The following is a 27562-nucleotide window of genomic DNA, read 5'->3' as shown; positions in this document are numbered from 1 at the left end:
TGTTTTGGTTGATGCTACTTCAGTTTATGTTATAAAATGTTGTTTATGATGTTGTTTTCGCTTATTAAATATTTCATATGAAACTGAATAGAATAATAACAAGAAGAAGAATGATAAAACAATAATGGTAAAAAGAAAAAGAATAAAGCACATGGAACTACATACCCCTGTGCATATCAAAAAAAGAGTCAGTAGCTTATTATAAATAAATAAAAAAGATTTGTTGTTTCCTTATGAATATTTTAAAGGGTTGGAATGACTTCAATCATTGACTCTACATTAGAATTAGACTGAGTGAGTGTGACATCATTTATAGAAAACGCTTTCCTTCTGGCTCCAACAAAATGATGTTGTCTCAGTGACCATTTCTTCCATCTGGCTATGCCGGACCTAGACGAAGTCAGTAAGTAGTGATTGCTCCAAAATTTAATGATTGGTCCAAAATGGTCTGAGTCATTGTTTCTATGGCAACCACACTCACCAGTCAAGAACAAGCTTGTTGGAAGTCAACACCCCTAACACTTAATAGCAGGCTTGAATGAATCTGTCAATCAAACGTTTGATGTCGGGGCCAGCGAACACCACATACTTTTATTGAGGCATCTGTTTGGTCAGATTATAATTTGAATAACTAGCAATAAAGAACAAAATACCATGAAAGTAAATTAGGATTAACGACAAATTATTTAAATAAAAAGATAGCAGAGCTAGAATGGTTATTCTGACCAAGCTAAGAATACTAATTAAAGGCCAATTCATCTTGAAACCCACATGGCACCAAGAAGGCGTTCAAACTTATTTAGAAAAGAAAAACATTTTAGACTAGATTACATTTCTTCTGAAAATGTTGTCTATAAGAGAAAAAAAGAAACCTAGAAGTTTGAAAGGCATGCAAAAATAGGAAGTTTACAAAGAAACACGTCCTGCAGAATGAACTACTTCAAGTTTCAGTGGCAACACTAATTAATGGCTGTCGTCGTGGATACTCACATTTGCAGTGCTTGTCACAGAGGGCAGCCAGTCTCATGTCACACAGGCGGATTGAGCCCTTGCTGCTACTGTAGGCAAAGGTGTGACACTGCTGGGGATGAAACTCAGCTGAGGTGATTACCTCCGTCAGCTCCTCCATGTTGGCTGGCTTGATGTCCACAATGTCTGATAAATGCACTAAGGAAAGAGTGTTTTTCAAAGGGAATGAATACGCATCCATAGTCTAATAAGACAGTAAAATAAATAAGTAGCTCTGGAAAAGAAAAAGGATTTTTTTAAAGAATTTAGACTAGATTTGTAGTTCAAATACTGGCAGAACGCTTTATTTCTACCTCAAATACGCTTAAGAATGAACAATATTATTTAAGATAATGTAGCTATTCATCGAAATGTTCTCATTGTGTTTCCAGCATTTTAAAGAATCAATTTACAAATAAATCATCTTGACATGAAGAGGATACTGAAGCTCCGGTCAGTGATCTCCAGGTTCCATAGGTTCACCCGGAGGTCATCAGTGGAGATAAAGGTCTGTAGGTCTGAGTTGACCGAGATGGAGTTGATGTGGTACGTGTGGGCGTTGCTGAATATTCGTCTGGCTGTAGCCTCAACCATCAAATCCATCGGCTGCAGCACTGGCACCTGAGGGTTAATGTGAATCATTCAGAGAGAATTGTCTAGAAAAATGAAATGTTTGAAAAAAAAGGCTCATTTTACTTGATTTATTGCAGACATTTGCAGAAATGTATTGGATTATGTTAAAGGGTATTTATTATGATTGCTTGTGTGCATGAATACTAAATCTCTGGGCATCTGTATGTGTGTTTGTGCGAACCACGCAGATGACTCCAGGGATTTCATCTGACATTTATTGCACAATTCTTATTGGAACAGCCAGAAAACAAAGGGCTCCCTGACTGTTTGATGAGCTGGTTCAGAGAGACCCTGTGTCTGTTCTTTACACCACCACTCAGGTGGACAGTCTGTACTGTCTTTCCTCCCGTAACTGCTGAATAAGCCACCCCTGGTTTCCGGTTTGTGTGTGTGTGCCACAGAAAAAAAAGAGGAAAAATAGCTGGCCCGCAGGCATCAAAAGACCCGGGTATGGAACGATGACTGAACTCCACAGAATTAAGACAGGCTCAAACACGCCCACACACAAGCACACAGTTTGTACAGTACAGCGGGGCTTCAAAGATGCTTCGCACCAGCCTGCATGCAGCCCCCCGTTGGCCAGATAAAACCCAGACAAAGAGAGAAGATAGGGGAGGGAGCCAGAAGAGCAAATTCGACTGCGTCTTCCCTTTTTTCTCTCGTTGGTTGCTGGCACTCACAGAGACACGGCAGCCCAGCAGGCTGCTGTATCTCTGTGGGTGTCACTTTTTTTCATGCCCTTCCGTAGTGTCCAGAGAGACATGGACCCTATTAACCCATAGTGGTAATGGTGACACTGCCCCTGCACCTCCTCTGTACTGACTCCAAGCACCTTTGCATCCAAAAGCATCTGAAAGCATATTCTAAATGCCTTTTAGTAGTAAACATTAGATTAAACATTATTGTTCAATGGTTTTTCTTATTAATTTGGTGTACTGTAGTGTTTCTTTGTCCCTCCTTCTCAAGAGCTTCACAGCCTCTAACCGGATTGCCACAGTCCTGGCCTGTCCTCCAGGTTGCTATGATTCCCTGGCCGGCCAGACAAAGAGCGACAGACACGCTGAACACAGCACTAATCTACAATGGCAGAATCGTGCACGCACACATGAATCTACAAGAGCTCCGTCCCATGTGTGCGACCTCCTTTCTGTGAAAATTAAAAAGACAACAAAGTGATAAGAATGAGTGAGAAGCAGAAGATGATCTCGTCATGGTTTTCACTGTCTGTTTTCACTGAACTTGCTCATCATTCACTGGCGCTTTCTGCAGCCAGTTTAACTCATGAAGTGCACAAAGAGACATGCTTGTTAGTGACAAACTGTACAGCATTCCACATTATTAGCAACATTTTTTAGGCAAGCTAATGCATTTTTAAACCAATTTTTTAGCATGAAATAGAAAAATAACTTTAGATTATCAGTTTATAGTAATATTTATTCAAAAACACGCTATATGGGATACGCTATATGGGTAAGCTATTTGGGAGCGTACCCAATTCCCAAAATAAAACCAACACTAACTGAAAGCAAACCAAAGTTTAAAATGTAGTACTATCACGTTTCAATTTGTCATAGAAAACTTAACCCTTCATGTCTTTCTGCCATGAAGAAAAATTAATTCATGTTCTTGCTGTCGTGTAGCTGCTAAATTAAGGTTGGTTTGGAGCACAAGTGGTTTGGTGCAAATTTGCATCAATAGGCGCCATGAGGATAAAGCATAAAATAAAGGTTATGTTAATATTTTAGATTTTATTTAAAATTTCTAAAATATCTTAAGACTTCGAGTATCATAAAACAAAAATATAAACCTTATATGGTATTAAAAAAGGTAAAAATGGAATTCTACTACTTGTAGAATTATGTTAAAGCACTAAAACTTTTAACTTTTGAGTTTATTGTATAATGACAGATTAACGATGGCATGGTTCGAACATCCAGTTTTCAAATAACTATTTAAACAGAATTATGGTGTGATTTCTGAATCTAAAGCTAAAAGCTAACAAAATTCTGTTATCATTTCAAAAAATTTTACAGGAAAGTGGCTTTAAAGGCAAATCAATTCATGGGTTCAATGAATCCATACTGCATTTTCTTAATGTGGAGCAGTTGTTTTTTTTCAATTCATTGATTTTTTGCAAACCCAGCCCTATTAGACACAAACCTGTGACCCTTTTCAGGTTAATGACCAGTTGCAAACAGATGGGTCTCAAAAACACTCATACCTGCATTAATGCTCCAAATCAGCAAATGTGTTTTATGAAAAACACTTGCTGTTAAGGAACAAACTTAACTAGTGAATTAGATAGTATTTTTTAGAGTCAAACAAAGATTTTTTTTTTTTTACATAATGAGATGAGAAAAAGTCAAGTATTTTACAAATTGTGTAATTAGTAAGTATCTGGACCTTTTACCTCCTTGGATGTTTAAGAAACCCAACCACATGCCTTTTGTTTCCTGGAGCTGGTTATTAAAATAATTGTGCATTTTTTGAAATAAACACATAATAGTGTTGTGTGCGAACCACCAAGTTTACAGCCTGCATTTTGTGCATGAAAAAAACATATTGTTGAAGCTGGTGCCAATAGACATCCACAATTTTGTAACAATTGAATGAGTAGCCATTTTCTTTACAAATGGCCACCATTTGGGATTTTTCTCGTGGCTCACGTGTTCTTCTAAAAGAGGTATATAGATCCCAAATTTGGTGCTTGTAGCACAAGACGCACGATTTGTCTGAAATTTCAACCTAACTGCCTCCGCTAATATTAAACACCAGAAACAAAAGCCATTAAAACATGCAGCAGGACAAACGCATTAAGCAAGGAGGGATTTTTATCGTTTCCCCCCCTCTTACCCGTAGTGAGGTGATGGTTGATGGGTCTCGGATTCTTCCATCCTCATCCTTCAGGTTGTAGCCTTCCGGACGCTTGTCCCTTTCGCTGATCTTCCACAGCTTCACAGTCTTGTCTGGGGTTGGGTAGAAAAACAGAAAAACACAAATCAAATGTGATTATCACTCACAACAGTGGGTCTTCCTAAAAGATAGATGTAGGGGGCTGGGCAGCCAATCTGGCATGTAGCTGGGCAGCGGCCAGCAAGGATGATGAATGTTGGTTCATGTGTATTTTATTCTGATGGCGCTGATATTCATGTACAAGTTGACTTCATTTTCCTGCTGCAGTGCACACTCTGTCTGAAAAAGCCATCTGGGTGCTTTCCAATTCGGCTTCACACAAACACCAGTTACATTTCATCTTCTCGGTCTACTGAAGTGGATGGCAGCAGCCGTCAGGTTTGTGCCTTTTTCTTTTCCCTTTTCCCTTTTAATTTCCGCTGCGAATATTGGTGTCAGAGCAACGAGGCCATCGCCACAGGACCCTCCACCATCTGCTCCAGCCACTCCGAGCACTTCTGTGGCAGCCATGCATGAAGCCCGCAATCTGCAAGACGTCTCTCTGCTGATATGCATGTGTCTGTCCGAGCCACTGAGCGAGCGTGTGCGTGGCAGCACATGCTTTGATCGTTTGCTTGGATACATGTCCCTGTGGGGCTGCCATGCGTGAAGCACGTAATGTGAAACTGTTCAGCTGGTGGCATCTCCACGCAGTCAAGCAAAACACTAAAGCACTCACACACTCAATCAAAAACACGTTTGGATGGGATGTTAGCAGCTTCTCATTTTTCTCTAATGAAAAATGATGATTTTTGCTTTGCCGTCTCTGTTGACTGACCGTTCGTGGAGAGCAGGAAGTATGCTGCATTCTGCTGTGGAAGCCATTTAATTTTATTGATCTTCTCTTCAATTTCCAAGCTCTTCAGGTAGTCAAATTCAGGCTCGTGACTCTGGAATGTGCTGTAAACATTGTACTCCCCTCGTCGATGGGGCTGTGTCTTACTCTGCAAAAGAGAAAAAAAGAAAGTCAAATCTTGTTCAATTATGGCCTCTTTTCAGAGCAAAAGACAAAAGAACAATACAGGTAATCTGGCATCTTCATCCCTACAATTTTTCCTTTAGAAAATAAAAAAAGACTAATTTAGTCTTTTTTTACACATTTCTAATACTCAGTGTAGAAGATGACTATGCATATGTTGAACTATCTGGCCTTGGATCAATTTTTATTGCAGCTCTATTACACAAAATCTAAAAATCCATATTTGTAATCCTCTTTTTGTGCATATTAGGTGTAATTTAATACTCTTGTACTTTGAACAGAGAGCAGAAATAGCACTTCTAAATGCTTACATTTCCAAGCTCTTTAAGCTTAGAAATCTGATCAAACATATTTTTAATTTAATGCCAGAAATAATGTAATTTGAGGCCAATTCAAAAGCAGTCAATCCAAAGTAAACGTTTTTGGTCTCAGTTAAAGAAGGAAACTGGTGGTAAACTGTTGGCATTTCATACCTCCTGCTCCCTCTGGAAGACAACCACTCTACCTCCCTTATCCCCGGTGGCCAAGAGCTCCCCTGTTGAGTTAAACTCCACAGTTGAGATAATGTCAGCTGCAACACAGGAAGCAGACAAGAGAAGGAAAAGGGGGTCATTGTGGTCACTGGCAAACCTGTCAAAGTCGCATATGCAGAGACAAAGAGCTTTGAATGAGATCTGGTGAAGACACTTCCAAAAAAAAAAAAAAATCTCAGGCAAAGAGAACAGGAGGAGGGCAATCTCAGGGCCAATCCACAGAGGACTGACTGTTCAGCACAAATACTGATGAAAATGTAGGTTAGGAGAGACCAGCGGATGAGTCACTGTGTGATAATTCATCCATTTTTCTAACTGAAAGACATGATTTGAGTCATTTAATAGCTTTTTGAAAGAGTGCTCCATCTGCAATAATAACATCATTCACCACAGAACAATTGACTGAGATCTAACGTTGCTCTACATCGTAAGAAGCTACATCACGTTTATTACAGATATTTCTATATGGACTCACGCTGTGCAGGAAATAGAGTTAATACAAGTGGAGATTAATAGTTAATTTAAAAAAAAAGAATACTACGTATGTGAATTTTTGGGGGGCATGAAATTCATGATTTTTACCAAAAATGTACTCTTCAAGCAGTTTCTCTTCTCCTCCCTAAACACAAATATCTGCTTGGATTTAGCAGAAGCCTATGGTGTATATATTTATTGCAATGACCTGGGCTCAATAGTGCCTCCAACAATCACAACAGTAGAAACTATCCCTCTGTTTAATAATTACAATAGGGTTGGACTCAAAAAAAGAAATAGAGAGAGCTTGCTGCCCCCCCCCCCCCCCCCACCCCCCAAGCCCTCTGTGGACCTGCTACTGGCAGAGCTCTGAACAGGAGAGGGAAGTGTTGCTATGGAGACTGTTTCCATCTCTAGCGGCACTGTGTGCCAAAGGCTCTTAGACTTAGTTGCTGATGTTAGCTGTAATTCAGCAGACAGAAAGCGCTGCAATAGAGTGAAAACCTGGGACTGCATGCCGGGGGCGGGGGGGTGCAGGTTAGTGCAGCAGACAATAGTCTTTGTAATCAGTTTCATCATTCTTTTAATGCTCATATCCTACAGCAAAAGTGATGAACTCTTGAAGTTATAAAAGAAAAAACAAATTAACTATCATAAACTGAACTTTTTTGCAGAGCAAATCTGTAAAAGTGATACATTTTTACATGTTTAACTCTTAACTGATGTCTTTACATTGTTCTGTGTTCTCAGGAAACATGCCTTACTGTGATGATGTAATCCATATTTTGGAGTTCTGGCCTATGATTTCTGTCCAAGAGAACAAAACAGCTTTGGAGGATTCTAAATTTTGCCCAATACGAGATTAAAATCTCCAAGTACCTTGGTGTTTTTCTAGGAAGAACAAAATTTAATCTCAGGACACAAAGGGTTTACCATATCTAGAAGACAAAAAAATACACAATGAATTTGGATAAAACAGCTGCATGGTCTTATAAAAATCTATTATCTGTGAGACAAATTGAAAAAATGAGGCTTTGTTTTGCTGCACCGCACAAACATTGAATTATGGAGCAACGGGAAAAGGTCATAGGGCTTGATAAGTCCAGATGTGCAGTGTTTCAGATGGATGGGTGCAGCAGAGTGACAGATGAAGCCACACAGCCATCAGGACTAGCACCAGCTATGCAGCCGTGAGGGCATTCTTCAAAAATGTGTTGCTTTATTTGGTCAATTCCCGGTTCAGCAATGTGAATTACCTGAAAACACTGACCAAGTGGGCCCTTCTATTATTTGTTCTATCAAAAATAAACAATGCCAGGACTTGATGTGCTGAAATTGTAAAAGACAGGTTCAGGGAGCGTCAAACCTCATTTCAAACTTTGAATTGGCTATCATACAAGCCAGATGAGGATCGGTGGCTGGAGCAGTTCTTATCGTCAGTGCAAGATCTCTGCTGAAAACGAATGGACCTCTGGCTAGAAACATGTGGAACACTGTATCGGGGAATTGAAAAAAAAATAATAATAATACTAGCATACAGTAAGGGTTCCGCAATAGGAAAGAGAAAGGAATAGAAAAGATATTGCTTTTATTTTATGACACTTATTTATACCTTTTACCTATTGTTTTAACCTCTTAGTGCTGTTTTTAATGTTTCTGAGTTTTAAATGTATGGCGCATTGTTTGACTGTGGTCATTTTAAGGCGCCCAATAAAAAAATAAAAATAATTTTGCCCCCATAACTACATGATAGTTTAAAGATTTTAGGAGTCATGTTAGTAATAATGCAAAATCCTGTTTTTGTTATCACTATTTTAACTTTTTACCAAGTGAATTCAAACATATGCATGATTTAAGTTCATAATTCTTGAAAATACAATCCAATTTTTCTTCAACATTATGCAAACCAAAGTAATTGGTATGGTTAAAAATAGGACTATAACACAAGTTAGAATTCTTGCAGCAAAACCATTTTCCTGCTTCCTGTGCTCCTTTTTTCATCCCTCTTCCTCCCTCATCTTAAATGCATTCAGTCACAGAAAAGAAATAGTAATTGATGGACGCCATTGAACAAGTTTACACTCCGGTACGTCCTGCAATGATCTCGCTGGCATGATCAGCCTTGCTGAAACTCGCAGCAACAGAACGCAATGCTCCCCTAAATTACTTTTTCACATGCAAATGAACTCAAACTAGACAGATTCATTTTTCAGCTGCAGCCTCCAATAGAATTTAAATGGCAACATTTCTACAAATAGGAAATCATTTTTGGGGAACACATTGCTGCAGACAGATTCTTAGATGGGCAAAGACTGCTGGAGTGAAATGTGTTACAAGTCACAAGAAGGCCAATGAGGAAACGTGAAGAAACAGCATGCCAGAGACCCAACTGATCAAATGTGTGCTAGCACGCTCTCTCCATCTCCCTCACACACACATACACAGACAAAGCTTCATCTGCAGACCATAACCAGATGAAGCCCATAAATCCTGTGACCGGCCAGGTCTAAAAAAGACAGGTCAGCGCTTCTTGGTGCATCTGAGGGATTCTCAAGATAACACACATCCATCATCAGTAACAACACAGACACGCCTGTTGGGCTATAATGTGTGCATGTTCAGCTGAATTAAAACAGGCATGGCAGGGATCCTCTTTTGTTTCTGTTTGCCGGTTGGATCTGCAATGACCCTATTCAACGTTCAATATTGGCACTAAAACCAGTTCGATGGAAACACGGATATGTATTGATTCTGGAATGGAACCAATGCACAAGTAGCCCTTGGCATATCGAATATATGCATAGACGCCTGAGAATGACTGGCAATGTAAAACAGAGAGAGTCACCAAGAGATATCTTACAAAAAAAAGTTGGCTGAGCAAAAACAAAAAAAAGAAGTGCTTTGGATGTGCTGCATAGAGAATAATCTTGTCTTGTTTTAAAAAGCAACAACAAGAAATAGCTACAGACCAAACAAGCATACAAGAGTATATCAATCTATTGTTGGTGCTTTATTTTCAGACAACAGGAGAGACGTGGACAACGTGCTGGTGTGCAGAAGCTCTGTTATTGTTAGTGGTGGAGGGGAAAGGATTATCGCACTTGTGCTGAGCTGCCTGCGTCAAAGGATCAAGCCGGTGGATAATTCCAGTATGTTCTTGCACTCTCTTTCACCTGCTAGTCTAGTTCTTCTGCTGACTATCATTAGTTTGCATGTATTTTCCAACATCCAGGTCTCATGAATCTCAGAGATATTCTCATAAAAATGGTGTATATACGGGTGATTACATCATTTTAAACCTGTGGAAGTAGTCTGAATTGAGAAAAAAAACCTGCAACTTGCAGGTCTGGTGCCCAGACATGCTGTATCATTATGGTTTTATTAGACTTCATTAGCTGTATAGAAAGCAAGAGCACAATGAGAAGCTTCATCTAAAAAGCATGACTCTCTTAAAAAGATCTGGAGTGAACAGGCTAATTAACCTGGTTTCTCCAGGATTGCCCCCTTGAGACGTAGACAGAGCGTGCAGATAGCACTATTCGCTTTATATCTGTACCCCTTTTGTTAGTGCATCTTTGTGCACGTACGCGTGATTCTTCTCCATCCCCGCACTCCAGGGGGGCTGACGGGAAAAACGGGCGAGACGTGTTCCTGCTTCACTTCTCGCACTTCATTAACACAGCCAGTGTGGCACACATCTGACTGCAGACAAAACACAGGACAAGCTGAAGCACAGAGAGGAGGCCGGGGGGGGTCGAGGGTGGAACCACGGCTCCGCTCACATATTCTACACCGAGCGCCGAGAGGAGTCATTTGAAATGCTTGTTATTTTAGATTCTGTTAGAAATTGAAAACAGAAATTGGGGGTTGGGGTCTATGAAAATCCTCCCAAAACAACACCCTGTCTGTCTGCTGTGGTGCATTCTCTTTCATCTAGAGCTTTTCAAGGCTGGTGTGAATTCATAATTAGATGTTTGAATATCACTTTGAAGTCCTGCATTTCTTGAGACCCTATTACTGAGACAAAAGATTGTGAGTGGTTCTTTGGCAGAACCCAGGAACGCCCTCGAAAAGCAAACACGTGTATGCCACTGCTGGGATGGGAAAGTTCAAATTCTGCTTAGCCGTCAAGCTGGCTGTGTCTAACTCATTCCCACATGCTTCGTCTGCCTCTGACCAGACTGCAGGCAGCATTGCACTGGAGAACTGGGGCATTTTTGTTGCCATCCTACAGCAGCAACACCACGGGTATTCTTTAATAAATTCTTATTAAAATTTCATGGCGCCACAGACTTATTAAGAAGCTAATCAAGGGATGAAAGCAGCTGCTGAAGAAGGAGTACGACTCGCCCCAACTTCACAGCTTGCCAATAAGCCCTTACCACCACCCCACACACACCCCCACCACCACACACACGTGTAATATCTTTCTTCCACTGTGAGGCTAGGCGGGGCCCTGCGATCGGAGTGTTTCTTGGTGAATAATGGATAGGACCTGAGGGTATGCTGGGCTAAATCTTTTTATGCAGGGGTCCTAAAGTGTGGCCCCAGGCCGTTTGCATTGGCACAGGCGACCGGGCTCGGCTCTCCTCTCATCAGAGGCGGCAATAAAAGCTGCAAGCTCCACGTTGCAGGACTGCATGAGTATTTTCTGGAGATAGAGAGGTCACAACACATGAGACAGATGTACAATGGCAAAAAGAGGAGAACGATGAAGACAAAAATGTTGGGTATAGTGATCCTTATGGTATTGTTCAGTGGCTAAATGATAAAGAACCAAAGTAGACGCTAGATTAGGCCGTGCCTCGCTGAAAATAAGCTATTCGCATTTTTAAACTGAGTGTTGAGTTATCTGACATCACATCCATTATCCAAACATTCAAAGTGGAGATTATGAAAATGAACTGAGTCCAATGTTGGGGAAGTGTAACGGTCCACCGACTCAACATAAATGCGCAGCTACAGTTAGACACAAATTATCCAACCCATCACTGTAAGCAAGGAGCGGGTCATTTGCTGGTAGATGCAGAATGCAAATCAGCATGTAGAGTAATGCTTTTTCCATAATAATGATGCTTATGGATCTTAGCTTTCACGTTAACAGGAGACTGGCCATGAATGACAAGCATACATTAGCGTGAGCACAAAGTTAAGTCATAACCACCAAATAACCTGCTGAAACACAGGATGAAGCAAAGGTCAGCATCTGTGACATCACTAAAGTGTGACATCATTATAGTGTCCTGCTGTTGTGGGACAGAATGTCCTGAGGGAAATCCCTAGCAGGTCACTACCACTCACCAAGGGTCTGTATGTGTGTGTCTGTGTGACGGAGTGTGTGTGTGGTCTTGAGGAAGATGGAGCATGCGCGCTTTGATGAAATTAGAATGATAGACGATGGATCTCAGCACCGGCAGCATCCTGACTTCATATCACTTAGGAGTTGTTTGCATGGACGCTTGTCCAGGATTTACGAAGTGGGGCAATCAGTCATAAATCGCAGCAATAAAGTATAACAAAGAAGAGGAGAGGAGCACAGATGGGCCACCGACTGTAAAGTCCATAAGGAGACACATTTTTACAATCTGTATGGCTGTCATCCACTCTCAGCAGATCTGATGAATGAATGAATCAGAAGCAAAAACTGCGAGAGACGGCGAGAGACAGGCAGAGGAAGATCCCCCCTCCCATTTTTTTTTTCATTTCAGCTCACACATCAAACAAAGATATCCATCACTCCAACCCCCCACTTTGCCGCCTCTCACTCTGAACCTGTGACTGTGTATTTAACGATGACAGGGTATCATCTATGAGCAGGAGCACAGCAAATTATTTTTCTTCCCTTCCTGTGGAAGATGATAGAAAGCAAATGAGCATAAATGCATAAAAATTAGACTTTTTAAGCACTGACTTCAATTTTCCTTTGGCCTTAAAAGCATTGGGGTTAAATGCAGATGGGAGAAGTTCCAGATCTAAATGCACATAACATCCTTGTTGCTGCTTTATAGTGAGATACTAATTTCTTAAAGTATGTTTTCCATTTTTTTTGGGGTACACGGCAGAAATAAGTGTATAAAATGTGTAATATTTAAGATTACTCTGTCCTCAAACCATCTAGAGGAGCAAGATAGCAAACAAAGCTCAACCAGATCTGTAAAAACCCAATCTGAGTGCAGAATAAATCAAAGAAGGTGCACAAAAATATTGATTGTTGGCTTAATCTGCAATGAAAATGCCACATGTGTAGCTTTTGATATGTAAATGTTGATATTTAAAGGGTACGCTGCATTTCAAGATTACACGATGATGTGAAATCAACTCTGAAAATGGGTAGTTTTCAGCCGCTGCACAAAGCTGTTAAATTCTAAACGCTTGCAGTGTTTTTTATGTCATGCACACAGCAGTTCATGCCCATAAACGTGTAATTGCCTAGACCTGATGTGATAATATGATAAATGACTGTTTTACCTCTGAATGGTCTTTTTTATGCAAGGTGTTTGGGGGATCATAAAGGTATTATAGAACAATCAAACAGATGGAAAATGGGTGGTCAGTGAGCTGCAATGAACTGCTAATGCTCATGGCTATTTTAGGCAATCTAAAGTAAAAAGAGAAGAAACAGATGGGAATCCACATTTCCTTGCATTAACTTTCAACAAGTGAATGAAGAAACAGACACTTCCATCACCTCAGAGTAAAATGACAGATTACAGAGGCACTTGCAAATCTGATTTAATCCCTTGTTTCTCATCATTGTGCTGTGATTCCACCGGTCCTCTAAAATAGAGGGTGTGATGGAAATCCGCCTATCCACTTATACTGGCAGTAAAGCAATCTTGCCAAATGTGCCTTTAATATATCCAAATTCCTAATTTTGAGGTGTGACGCCTAAACCACCCACGCTTTTTTATGTAAGTTGTGATTTTTGATTCTCATTTACAGTAGCTGTGATTGATTACATTTTTTTGCGTCTAAATGGAATCACAATGCGCGCAATGATCTGCTCTAAGTACCTTCGGTTGCATAGTTGTGGTCGCGAAGGAAGCTGTTGTTGATTTTCCGAGAGTCACTCTCCTCCTCCATTGATAAATCGGCTGGTTTGGGATCCTGAAAGCGGCAGACCTGCTCCCATCCTGCCCCGGTGCCGTCAGCAGGAGGCCAGTGGAACCAGCGGGGGGCCTGTCATGGCTCCAGACCTCCGGGGCAATGAAAGCGAGCAGGATCGAGTCAGGGAGATGATTATAATGGTGATGATGATGATGATGATGATGGGCGAAGATGTCCCCACAGTATACGCAGTCAAGGAGTCGATCCCAGTAGTGGATCTAATTCGCTTTTAAGTCGTCCAAATGTGTGGTTCTGAAATGGTCACCAAATATCCCACAAATGGTTTAGAAAGTCACTGAAATCTTCTGGAAGGATGGATCCGCAGCGGCAGCTCCGGTAAATCTTCTGAAGGATTTGAGTTTAGGCAGGCTGGTTGGATTTACCCCCCTCCCTGTGCCAGCGGGGCGGGTGCGATTATGCGTCAACAAGCTCGCGCGGATTCTTCAGCGTTTCCTCGTCAGGATCTCCAGAGTTTGACCTTTCTGTACCCGCATCTTTGAGGAGGAGGAGATGATGATGGTGTGGAGGTTCCTCAGAGTTCTTCTGTCATTCATCCCCGGGAGCGCGGCGCGGCATGGCACGTCGCGCTGGCTGAGATGCTCAGCTGACTCACAGTGCCGTTTAGCGCAACGGTCGCTTCGTCCACAGAAGTGCTCCTCTGCTGCTGCGCTTGAGCAAAGTGGAGCCCCTCCCTGCAGCAGCCACTGTGTCGCTTTCCTCATGTTCCACTAAACACGCGGGAAAGACCTCGCATTTATTTCAATCACTCCTGGCGCAGCTGTGAGCGTAACGCCGGCTTTACAACCTGGTGCCGGGTTAAGCCTGCTAGATCCATCATGCTGCAGAGGAATCTGTTCATTTCTGCAGCACACTGACTCAACTTTCCCTCTCTTTTCTACCTTGCATGTCTGCAGAAGTTTGCAACACCAAAACATGGAAACAAAGGTTTGCCTTCTGTATCATTTTATGGAAATACCTTATTTCCATTACAGACAAGCAGCCCTCTGGCTCTTTAATCTGAGCATCCCTGTCCTTATCTACTCACTTTTCTCTAAATCTCTCTGCCTCCACAAAGGGACTGGATATATTCCCCTCATGAACCTCTGCAGACATAGCAGCAGCAATCAAGAGATTGTGGAGCCCCCCTGTCCTAAATGCATTAACTGTCTAATCCATGGCAACCATTTGCACATGCAATCCGCTGTTCTACTAATGGGGATTTGGCTGGGAGGGGGGTGGATGTTAAAAAAAAAAAAAAGCTTTTCTACAAATGCTATTTTACACCCCATCACCCTCAAACCTCCACCAGAATACATTAGGAAGGCATCACCCATGCAGGAAGATAATGAACGCTGGGGAGTGAGCGAAGGCCTGCAATTCACGTGTTTCTCTATTTACACTCCTCTGCTTCTCTAATGAAATTTGCAGAGAAATTCTGTCATCCTTGACCCTCTTAGATCTAACTGAGTGGTCAGCAGTGTCTCCCATCTCTATCATTATTTAAACAGGATTAAAACAGAAAAATGAAAGAGATGCTGGCTAAGTTACAGCCCGGAGGAGAGAATGGAACTGAAAGTGGAACAATGGGTTTATCAGGATGAAGCCACGTGGATGAGAGGCTCAGTTCTGACACACTTTGTTGGGATGTGATGGAGAAAAAGTGGCCCAGATGTAAAACACAACCATGTACAGACTCAGATATTTCTTACTGTATAATAAAGATTCAAGGGGAATATGCTGTTCCTAGCTACAGGTAGGATCAGTGTTATTATATATATCAACCACTGTCTTCCAGTGTTTCATGTCAAGCTGTCCTCTCAAAGTCCATAATAATAAAGAAAACCTGTGTTTCTGCCCTCGTGACTCATTTAATGCTGCCCTTCTCCTCTGACCCTCCACCTACATGCTCTCCACCTTCTTTTTCTCCTTCATTACACCCCATCCTGCACTCCACTGGGTAAGCCACCAGTGACATGGCATCCACAGCCCAGCTGCTGAGCATCAGACTTGCAGGAAATGCTCGGGGGGCCACCGCAATTGGAGAGCGTGTCCTCAATTTCTTTCAATCGTGTGGACAAAGTGGGTTAAATTAGGCTCTAGCAGCACCAAACATAGGGACAGCATCACATGGCAATGATATTTTAGTCAAGCCCAATTGCTTTCCCTGATGTGTGGTAATTGCTTGACCTGAGATGCTGTATTGGGACTACAGGCAGCGAAGACGCGCCATGCATACCAATAAACACATGCAACTTACACATGCAGTTACACCTCTTCAGTTTCACTCACTTCATAACTTAGGGCTTCATTCATCAGTGTATTCACCAGGGAAAAATGTCGAGACTCGAAGGTACGGATATAGATTTTTTTTAATTCAGCTAATCCATCTAATAGAAGGCTACCATGAATGAATTCAATATAGCAGCCAGTGCCTACACTCTTTAACACATTTTGTCTTGTACAAGTATGCAAATATGTTTTAAACAAACAGCTCAAACGAAAACCTTTTAATGGGAAATCTGTAAAGTTATTTGATTTTAAACTGGAAATAGTCAACTGATTTGATTGGATACCAACGAAATCTTACACATCCATCATTTGTTTCTTGACTTCCAACTTGAAATAGTGCCTTACTGCTTCAACTGTCAGATGTGTTGGGGTGTCTAATTTTAGAAAGGTCATCGTTTGGTGACATGGTTACAAAGATAGGAGTGATCACCCACAACCTGGTCTGGAGAACTTTGTCTGGACTCCTCCACATTACCATCTCCTCCATGTCCCTCAATTTTAGTCACATGCACCCGTACAGGGAGGGTTGACCCGTAAGGGTGCTGCAGGATTTTTGGGTTGTCCAGGTTTGTTGGGGGTCGTAGAAAGAAATAGCTACATCTTGGTGTCTTGCAATTCCTTTGAGCATCTTATGGCCACCTTTTTTTTCTTCATTCATTCATCTTCTTCCGTTTCGCGGTCACAAGGCTGGCGGAGCCTATCCCCACTTATGGGGAGAGGCAGGGGACACCCTGGACAGGTCGCCAGTCTGTCGCAGGGTCACACATATCACACACGCATGCACACTCACATTCACACCTATGGACAATTTGGAGTGACCAATTAACCTATGAAGCATGTGTATGGATGGTGGGAGGAAGCCGGAGTCCCCGGAGAGAACCCACGCATGCACGGGGAGAACATGCAAACTCCACACAGAGAGATCCCCCATTGTTGTTCTGTTTCAGGTCCCCCAGCCGGGACCTGAACCAGGGGCCTTCTTGCTGTGAGGTAAGAGCGCTAACCAATGCGCCACCGTGCAGCCCAAATGGGGCCACCTAAAAGGACTTTATGAAAATGCAATGTACGATTGTGCTGCATGTGGTAAGTATACTGTGAAGTATTTGTGAGGATAATGTAAGTTGCATTCACTTGTGACATACTGGTCATGCTGTTGTACGATGCCCTTACACCACACAGCCGTCAGTGAGGTGCCCGTGCTGGTTTCTTACAGACCGTGCGCAAATGATGGCACTGGGTATGCAGGTAAGTGCCTGTAGGATCCTCACACAAACTGTGCTCTGATTGTCTAATTGTCTGAATCCCAACTAGGCTACATGCAAGGAGCGCACACTGATCACTTGAACACTTGAGCAGCACTAAAGGGCCCCTTGCGCAGTTTGCAGGGTTCGCCTGCATCTCAGCACTAGTAAGCATCTCACAATTACTTACCCTATTGTCTAAGTATTTGCTAAGACCTGTCACCTCCAGCATGCCTTTGGAAAAAAAATGTAAATGAACATTCTCGTTCTACGGGCTCACCGAGTGGTCTACGATCTTGATATCAGGTTTTCCCAATTCTCGCCTGCAGACAGCGTAACATAGGAGGTACTAGGAGGAACAGAGATTTCATCTCCTCAGCTCCCAAACTCTGGAGTTCACTTCCACACCACATCATGATCATCTCTGTCTTAATCGTCTGTCTAAATGCACATGTGTTTGAAGCTGACCCCTCACTATCACTGTTTTTTTCCCCCTGCTCTGTTATTTTATCTTTTTACACCTTTTAGTTTTATAGGTGAAACAAATTATCTGACTTCAAACTACCCCGATATACAGTCGATCAGGATCTTACCTTGCTATCTTACCATGCCATCAAATGAAAAGTGCTGCTATAATAAGGCTAAATCTTGACATTAAATCAACATGGACACAAGCAGGACCTCAACGTTATTAGAATCCAGACGCTAATACCACTCCTGCTGTGTCATATTCAAATGTGCGTTTAAAAAAGTCTATAATTATCAATGTTACAGAGAAAGAGCAGCAACTTTCCCAAAATTACAGCAAATTGTTAGCTAATATTCCCAAATTCATCAACATTTGTAAAATATTTCATTGTTAAAATAATTCAAACACAAATGCATCATGGATGCTTCATAACACTATTATACTATTAGGTTATCAAACATTGGATTTATCATGTATCCTATTCTTCCCTTCCTACAAAACTGAGGACTATTTTCTAGGGGAACTGAGAGGTCACACACAGCATTAATCATCAACCATTAGATGTCTTATGCTTCATTAATTAAAGGCCGATTGCATAGTCATTAGGTTGATGTTGTTGGGTTACATGAAAATGTAGTATTTTATATGTCAAATGTAAAAAACAAACACATTCATTGAGTGCAGTAACGTGGCGCAGCTTTTTTAATTGCAAACAGTGAGTTGATTTGATGTGACAACCCTCAGTGTGCCTTACCGCATCATAGCGGACCACGCCGGCCCCAGAGTCGCCGTGATTACAATTTTCACTCGGCACTCACTACTTTCAGGTCATTTCCATGTTATCAAACAAATCAGGATGATGATCACTGAGTAGCAAGGGATTCTCCCTTCCAACCCTCAATGCCTGTTATTAGCAAGGCAACCCACCCCGGCATTAAGACGAGCTAAACACATGGGTGTAATAGGATTGTCCTGGCAGTCCATCTGTCATGGGACTGAGTAGGAGTACGCCCTGAGAAAGCAGCACCCTGGCCTGCCTACACCGTCTCAGTTGACCTTTTTACAGGAGTGAAACACCACCTCAGTGCATAAAAACACAAGTATGGATAAAATGAAAGAGAAAAAGTCCATTCTGTGGGAAATAAATAACCTTCTGGCTCTTAATTTGATAAAAAGCTGCATCAGTTCCAATAATAGTGTACAGATGGAGATACATAGCAGTAGGGGAATGAATGAGGAAAGAGTGGGGGAGGGAAAAAGGGAAACCTTGGATGGGGCAGAAAAGAAAGATAAAACGATGGATGCACAGTTTTGGTAGAGGGCATTAAATCAAGCCTAGAGGCTGAGCCTAAATCAGCAAGCTTTTATCCTGGCGTCATTCCAATTAAATCAGGATGAGACTAATGCTCCGTTGCTCGAAGACTTCGGACCAGCAGGATTGGGTTTTTCTTTCTACCCCCTCTGAGTTTCTTCTCCCCTCCCCCCCCAAAAAGCCCATACTCTCTCTGCCTCCCTTCATAATAAATTAATTGAAAAAAAAATGTGTGTTCAATGATTAGCTCAGGACGGAGCCTTTTGGGTGAACTTTAATCAAGACAATTCTGTTTCCAAGAACACATCTATTCCATTTGCAAATATGCAAACAAAAGAATATCTGCATAAAAAGAAAAATGAATTGATCTAAAGGCTGGGAAACATCCACTATCTGCGAGTACAATTTGTTTTGTGAATACTCTTGCTGAGAGAAAATGATGCCACTTAGCAGAAAAAAATCATTGCATTGTACCTCTCTGGTTGCTAGGAAACTGCAATTGAACTGCTATTGCAATGCAGCACAACAGCTGTCAACAATTAAGATCTTAAAACGCCATTATTTTGCACATATTCATCTCAATGAAGCTTTGGGCATGTCCCAACACATTTTCTGCTGTTTGGGTTAATGGGACAAACATGGAGAGCTCGTGTTCAGTAAAAAGCTGGATTTAATTTGTAAATTGATTAGGGGATGAATTAAAAAGAGGCGCACGGTGAGACAAGCATCATTTGCGGGGCTTGGAAGACGTGCGCCGACACTTTAATGTGTTGTGGGGATGCTATATTTATCCTGGAGTACTTTCCTCTCTGTAGACAGATGAAAGACTGGCCAGTGGAAAGTAGGTTAAGTAGGTTAGTGACTGCAAAGCCACCTCCCCGTGCATAGCCATGGATCGGTGCGCAGCTTATGTTCAGGACCGTGGACAGCTCTTCCTAGAGCAGACGCTGAGGTAAACAAAATTATTTGACAAGGATCTCAGCTGTTGTAATTACTTTATTGCTGAAATTTATTGGTTTATTTTTTAGAAATTAAAGAAATGTCATAAAGCAGCAGCATCAATATGGTTGACATTTATGGAATTCCTCTCTAAGCATTCAACAGTAAAAAATAAATAAATAAATAAAAAAGCTTGTCTTGGAGCTATTACCTCCATAAGAGGGGGCCGAATTCAACAAGAGTCAATTTGTTGAATAACAACACAAGCAGCGTAGGAAACGCTTGACCCATCATCCAAACATGCTTCCTCCCTTTTTATTTACTACCGCTTGCCAGAGAGGTTTTCCTGCTGCCTTTCAGTCGTGTGTCTACCACCCCCATGTGACAGCAGAGCATGTCCTCTGTTCACTTCGGCTCAGAAGTCTCCAAACGCACACACACACACACACACACACACATACAGTTCCTTTTCTTTCTTTCTTTTTTTTTTTTTTTTTTTTTGCTCTGTCAACCACAAAGACAAAACACATGCAAGCGTGTCACACTCAGCAGCTGTAATCTCCAGGAAAATCCCATTTGGCAGAGCAGCTGCCAGCACGGATCACAGATAGACTGAAGTTGTGGTCCTGCCGGGTGGCAAGCTGTCCATCCACACTTTTCTATCAACAGCAGACACACAAACACACGCAGCCAACCTTAAGGTGGGATCAACCCCTCCCTGGCTGTGATGATAAATCGTTGCCACTTGCCACTTTAATAGAAACATGTCAATAATCTCAAAAGCTAGTTTCTGCAGGAGACAGGGCTTAATTTTTATTGCTTAGTTTATTGATCTGGTGTGTGAATGGTGGGGGTCTCTCTATTGCAGAGTAGCCTTAGGGGTTGGCCATTTCTGATATAGCTGAGCATGAGAATACATGCTGGCAATTGGGTTGTCCATCTGTCTATCTGTTTGTCTTCCTGGCTGTTGGCAAAAACACTTTTGCCTTGTAGTGATGCTAAAAAAAGAAAAGAAAAAACTTTCAATCTCTGTATCCCTGTCTGTCAGTGTCTGTCTGTCTGTCTGTATCTGTTTGTCTATGTCTATGTGTCTGTCTCTACGCTTGTGTAATTTTAGATAATAAAAGATAATACATAACTGTGTACAACAACACAATAATTCCCATCACAGTGATTAAAAAATAAATAGACTATATAAGTTTAGCAGCAGAGGAGGTGATCTTAGAGCTCCCCCAAGTGGTAAAAAGAGGGATTACAAAGTAAAACCTAAACATGCACACTTGCACACATACTTGCACATGCAAACACTTAGGGAGCATTTAGACTTAAAGAGGGAGCATTTGCACATATTTAAACGTGTACACCCACACAACTGCAGCCCCATTAAAATTGGATTTAAAGGGGAAAAGCAAAGATAGTTGTAGCCCAACAACTAAGCAAAAGGAATTGCAACAGAGCACCAAAATAATGTTTATTTTATTTCCAAATGTTGAGGGGAAAAATGGAAAAAGTTGTAAAATTTCAGCAAATAACTAAAAAAAATATAGTCTAAATTAGACGTTTAAAAAATGTAAATCATGAATCATTAAATTTAATTATTTCGGGTAAGTAAACCATGTTTACTACAGTATTAGAGGGCATCAGCTAGGGGCCATGTTCTGATTTAGCTTTAAGTTATTTTTTTAAGCATTTTTTACATTTTTCATTGGGAATAAGTTGTACAATGAAGACTAAAGCACAGTGTGAGTGTTTTTATTTAGATATGTTTTGTCTTTAATAAATATTAATACTCATTTCATTCTGTTAAGGGGGTTGCCAGAGGAGCTTGGCTTTTCCTCAACTGGGACCTTCTCCAATTGCTAAAAGGCTGTTTATACCCAACAGGTTCCTAGGCCTCAAATTTTTACACAGTGCATCAGTAAATCACTACTTTTCAACTGTCTAAGAGGCTACATCTTCACTATAAACTATTATAAATAATAAGATTAGATGAAACTACTCTCTTTCCCTTAAACTGAGTCAGTTCTTTGTTCTTTAATTAAAAGAGTGAAAATTTGCTTTTTTCAAATCTGTTGTAAATTCACACAAATGCAGGCAAAAATGCTAAAATTAAGTATTTAAAACAAACAAAAAAACTCGGTCTGAGTTGTGGAAAAAATAACCCCTAAAATAAGTACATTCCTACTGCCATGCAAAGCTATTTTTAAATGTTTCCAAATTAAAGCAGCGTGAGCCTCTGTACTGTGAGCTATGTGTTCGACCAAGAGATGTGCTCTGCCTGCACATAATGTGACAGCATCAATATGGAATCCATAGTTTGTCCAAACCTACTCTAAAAATCCAAGCAGAACTAATTACTGTGGCTTGCAGAGCCTGCGACCTGCCAGACAAAGGCCTGCAGGGGAACTCTGAGCTAAAAAGGCTGCCAGAGGTGGATACAATAAAGGATGCAGGCCGAAAATCTGAGCTTTTCCCACAGATGTATGAGGTCATACACGTGGGTGCACATGCGTGGAAGTAATCCCACTCACATGTGTTTCTAAGAGAATGATGCGTACGTGTGAATCCACTTTTTAATACAGATGAGTCAGAAGCAGCTGTAAGGAATGACGGCTGGGAGGTCTGCTCTGCAGACACGCTCCAGCGATCATACGAGGAGCCGGCAGACAGAGAGGATGTTTCTTAGTGCAGCCGCCATTTCCTCCTTTAAATCCCTCCTGGAATCATTTCATGCTGCTTTGTGTTGACAGGGTTTCTAAAAAGAGAACCACAGATCCTTACAGCCCTGTCACCTGGTTTTTCTTTTCATCAGTGAGACACAAACTTCCAGAATCGCACGGTCATTTATTAGCAAATAACTTAAGTTTGGGGTAAACAGAAAACAGTGCCAGGACAGCCTGGCCTTGCTGCACACCATCAATACTAATGACATCAAGACACAAAGTATCACTATGGAAACCTGGAGGCATTAGTTCTGTCCCACACCCCTCTGTACCACCGGAAGACTAAAGAATAAAACTCAAATGAGACTGAAGGTAGGAAAAGGAAAAGTAGACGGAGAGAAGAAAGGAGCAAATGAATGAAAGCTGAGATGACGGCAGGGCAAAGATGAGCCACAATGCGAGGGAGAAAGAAAACGGTGTGAGGGGGAGAGGCTTTGGTAAGTTTAAGATGGTTAGCTGCCAGAAGCAAGTGCTTGGTATGAAAACAGGCAGAGCAGTGTGTCACAGCCAAGCCTCAGATTCAACTCTACCGGAAAAGGCACACAACCCCCCCCCCAAAATAAGAAAGGAAAAAAATGTGCACTCTCATCTTCTTCTCTCCTCCTGCTCCCAACACCCCCTTCATCGCCCACTGCACTCCGCAGCATGACCGCCTCCTTAAGACTGAGCAACCCTTTCAAACAGCCCAGATGGGCACACTGAAATACGGCTCTGGCTTGAACATCACTGTAAAGCCACTGTGCCCCCCCCCCGATTCAGTTCAAGTACAGCCGTACACAAGTGAAACACCAGTTTTCAGCAAAGGTTCCTCTGAGAAAGCCAGACATGAAGCATAACCAATCGAAGAAGACAAGAAAAAAAAAAAAGAAAAAAAAAACGAGGAGCCAAAAATCCTCTCAGGATGCATCATCAAACTGCTGCGATTTGGCCTTCAGAAATATTTATTGTAACTCACTTCCGAGTATAGAACTGGCAGCTGGTGGGAAACCTAATTTGAGCGGAGTATCCTACTTTAAACACGCAGCAGGCCTACAAACACATTTCTGCTAGATGGGTCACGCAGCTGTTTAGCCAGATCAATATGAACTAACCACTAATAACTGAATTTCCAAACCTCACTAATTTAAAGTCACAGCTGGTTAGCTGTAAAACTGCTCATATTTTAGGAAGCCAAAGTTTTGTAAAAGACAATTTTACCAGCATCCCTTTGTTTGCGTTAAAACATTATCTCTCCCGCTAGCTTACATCCCCTCACAACCCTTAACCTAACATTACCAGTGAAACAAAAGTGGTGAGCAATATTGGAACTATCCAGCTGTACAGTTTTGATCCAGATGTCAGCGCAGACGAGGAAAACAAAGACGTGCATGGGATCATCTACAAGTGGATGCATAAGAATGGAGCGGGGATCTGTAGTCAAGCTTTTTCAAACAGCATGTAGTCTGCTCCTGATTCACGACGGTTTGAATAAAGAAATACTCAGCAGTGCAATTTTATCTTCATTTTCTTTATATGTGTCTCTTAAAATAAAATGTTAAAAATGCCATTTTCATCAGAGTGGATTTTTAAATTGTTATGTATGTTATAATGATGCACAAATGTCTCTATATTGACTCAACATGCAACATTTTTTTGTGACTAAAACACAAACAATAAAATGACATTTGGAATCTTGGTATCAGTCCAATGACATCTCAATATAAGTCAAAGAGGCTGCAACAAGAAGCTAATTGTTAGAAAATGACAATCTGTAATAAAGTTGGGTTTAGCCCTTGTGCTATCTTAGGTGACCCCACCCTTGCATTGACGTGTTCTCCCTACCATGACAAAGGTGGATAAAGGTGGAAAGATTTCATGTAATCCATGGACACCAGTGAAGATCACAAATCATTAAAGAAAAAAGGTTCAGCGCACTGTCTAGTGGGTCTAGATGACCCAACTCCCAATGTTAAAGTGCCTAGGATAGCACAAGGGTTCAAGAAAGATTTTACCAATGAGTTGTGTAGATTTGTTGTACGTAAATAGCAGTCAGTGAACTCTTTGTTAATAGCAAATTCTTGATAGATGGTTGAAAAAATGTATGGATCTAACATAAATAAGTGTCAAATAAGGCTGATCTCAAACTGTATGTCTAAAGGTGAACAAATAATCTGGAAAAACAAAAATAGGCCATGCAGTGACAGATCACCTGTGCCATCCTGTTACATCCCAAAGTGAACAGAAATAGGAGACAGGAGAGCAGAGTGGTACCTCATGTACAGTTAGAGACAGTAGCATTAGGCTACATTATTTATCCAGTGCCATGCCTCATGTGTAGAACAGCATTCAGGCAGAACAGTGACAGTTTTCAGTACAGTAAGTCATGGAGGAAGAAGATGCTGTCTCTGTTTCTCCCTCAATCTCTTACACACTGAAACACCACATCGTTAGAACAGAAGCCTCCTAACCTTCTTTCTTTCTTTACTCTAGATTCTGTTTTTATCCCTCCTTCACACCAACCGCATTACTCGATCACACAAATGGCAGTGTGATGACTCAGCAATAGAGGATAGTATTATCAAAGCTGGAATGAAAAGAAATTCGGCTCACACTAAATTCCAACTTAACTGTAGTCTTGTTAGCCAAAAACAATGGTAAATAGATATGTGCATGATGATGATGATGATGATGCTGATGATGAAGAGAAAAGCAGCACTGTGGAAGGTGAGCTGAGAGAATCAGGGAAAAAAATCGTGAACCTTGTCTTTCAAAAATATTGTAAAAAGTTATTTTAAGCAAATCTAAGCTTTTATCACGAGTTACACAATTTATTTAAAAAGCAAACACATTTTAAACTGTGTGGTAAATTTGGATTGTATCCCCCTTTATCTCTCTTTATGGTATATAAGTATTATTAGGTTGAATTATTACATCATTGTTGTTATTAATTTGTTATCTATCTTCTGTTTTTAATAGAACTGTGGTGACAAAGTATTTTCCCCTTTGTGGAATCCATAAAGTTCTATTCTAATCAAATAGAATTTGAATTGTTTGCAGCAACCTTCCTCCCTTTATCCTCCATGAGCTTTCAGAGAGCCTCGGAGACAGATGGTCGGAGAGGGAGACTGAGAAAAGAGGAAGCCCATCCTGATGTTCTATATATACCCCAGTCCCGATAGTAGCTGCATCTCCGCTGCAGCTTTGTCAGCCAGAGCAAAGGACAGCAGTCAAGCTTGATGAGGAGCCCTTCTGTCTGCTTCAGGAGCTCCCAAATGAAGCAAAGTCTGTATTATTTACTTAGAGTGTCTTCACAACACTGGGTCAATGTTGAGTTATAAAGTCTAAAATGAAAAAGAAATCTTCATTCTAGTTATTGCAAAACAAATATTTACCCCAAGGGGGAGAAAAGTAACTTGTACTGTTTTTGCTGCGATGACACACTTCAGTTATGGTGTGGCTTTTGCTTGTTTTTCATTGAAACCTAGCAGGAAGTGTTTATAGTAAGCTGAGACTGTGGGTGAGTGTCACGTGAGAAAGACACTGATATGTTCTGCTGCTTTCTACCAACTGTGAAAGAGAATATCCTGGTGCTTTAAATCACAATGGGGGCAAATATTTTCGCTTTAGCTCAATAGCATATTTTTGTTCAAACATAAACATTCCTTTTTTTATGTGGCTTTCCTCTCCCCTAACCCTCTTAGTAAACCTGTTCCTATTAAATTTATCCCACCTGAACAGAATCTAAAACTGAAAATGGAGTTTTACTTTTTTTTTACAACAAGCAAACTAAATTCTTTCGAATAAATTTGTAATATAGAGGTTAGGGTTACGGCTACTTTAACTACACCAAACTCTGTATTAAGTGTTATTCTTACAAAACTACCCATCATGGGTTTTTGTGTTCCTTAAATAGTGTTACATCTATAACTGTCCTCCTCTCCCCCCTCAACAAACCCAACAAACTAACTTTTTCTCATTGCCACATTCAAGATTTATCGTTTTTGTACTATTTGTTTATGAACACATGGTCTAATTTACTGCTAAAGTGGTTACATTTGTCTTTTTTTCCCTTTTTAATTCGTTTTGTGAAACAATTGCAAATAAGGTTGTTCAGGAGCAGTTTTCATTCACTAAATAAAAACCAGTGTTCTTTTTCTCTGTTAAAGGAAAATGTGTAATAAGGACAATAGAAAGACTCGTGCAATTTTACACTTGGGTGTGTCCTTTTGTTTTGTTACAACTTACCTTTACTAAGATATAAGAGGACACTCCACACAATCGTTGGTTTTAGTGTAGTAATTATTTATATAAAGGAAAACAATTTATGATGAAAGAAAGAAAAGGATTTAGTTTTTGTTGTTGAGTATCCTACATGTTTCTTTAGGGCATGTGTTATCTTCATTGTTGCAAAACCAATAAAACAATTAAAATATATGCACACCTATGGCACAGCCGTGGGATCACAATTGTAGGCAGAATTTATTATTATTATGCATCATCTAATCGGTTATTAATAGATTTTGTGGTTCTTAAATTTAGAGATCTGTTGTCTTTAACGTGGACCTGTTATTCTTCAGTTATTGTGCTTCAGCTGCCAGTGTGTAGAAAACTGTAGGTGCAATAACGTTTTGCTTAAACCTGCACCTTTCTATTCTTTCCCTCAAGAAAAGTTTCATTTGTTGCATCTTTGTCAACAGGAATTTCATGTTTACTTGTAAATGATTCATTGGCTGAGGTCTGCATTTTGGAGAAAGCCCAATTTTACAAAGTTCCGACATTATTTGTTTCTATTTTCGGTAACAGTGAATATTAGCAGTTTGCAAAAATCACATCTTGTGATGTGTGTTACATACATTATAATCATTTGTATCCCTAATAAAAAAAACATCCCGATGACAGAACATATTTGACCTGTGAACTGGGA

At 40.8% G+C, this 27562-nt stretch overlaps 1 protein-coding gene across 2 annotated transcripts in view; it reads right to left on the bottom strand.

Moving 5' to 3' along the window:
* ppp2r2ba (protein phosphatase 2, regulatory subunit B, beta a) overlaps window positions 1-27562 on the bottom strand; it is a 36283-nt gene that overhangs the window by 5966 nt on the left and 2755 nt on the right. Inside the window, exons 1-6 of one of the 2 annotated variants that reach the window (XM_020706703.3) lie at window positions 13593-14614; window positions 6046-6143; window positions 5372-5537; window positions 4495-4607; window positions 1452-1629; window positions 991-1155 (exon numbers count right to left, since the gene is read on the bottom strand). In XM_020706703.3, the coding sequence (XP_020562362.1) occupies window positions 991-1155; window positions 1452-1629; window positions 4495-4607; window positions 5372-5537; window positions 6046-6143; window positions 13593-13662 (790 nt within the window). In that variant the 5' untranslated portion in view covers window positions 13663-14614. Of the gene's footprint in view, window positions 1-990; window positions 1156-1451; window positions 1630-4494; window positions 4608-5371; window positions 5538-6045; window positions 6144-13592; window positions 14615-27562 lie in introns of those variants that run through there. The other variant, XM_020706702.3, reaches the window with a different exon arrangement.

The sequence above is a fragment of the Oryzias latipes genome, chromosome 10 (assembly GCF_053564925.1).
Source record: "Oryzias latipes strain Hd-rR chromosome 10, Olatipes_Hd-rR_3.1".
NCBI lineage: Eukaryota > Metazoa > Chordata > Actinopteri > Beloniformes > Adrianichthyidae > Oryzias > Oryzias latipes.
The sequence above is the reverse complement of the archived record's forward strand: the minus strand, read 5'-3'. Positions and strand labels throughout refer to the sequence as shown.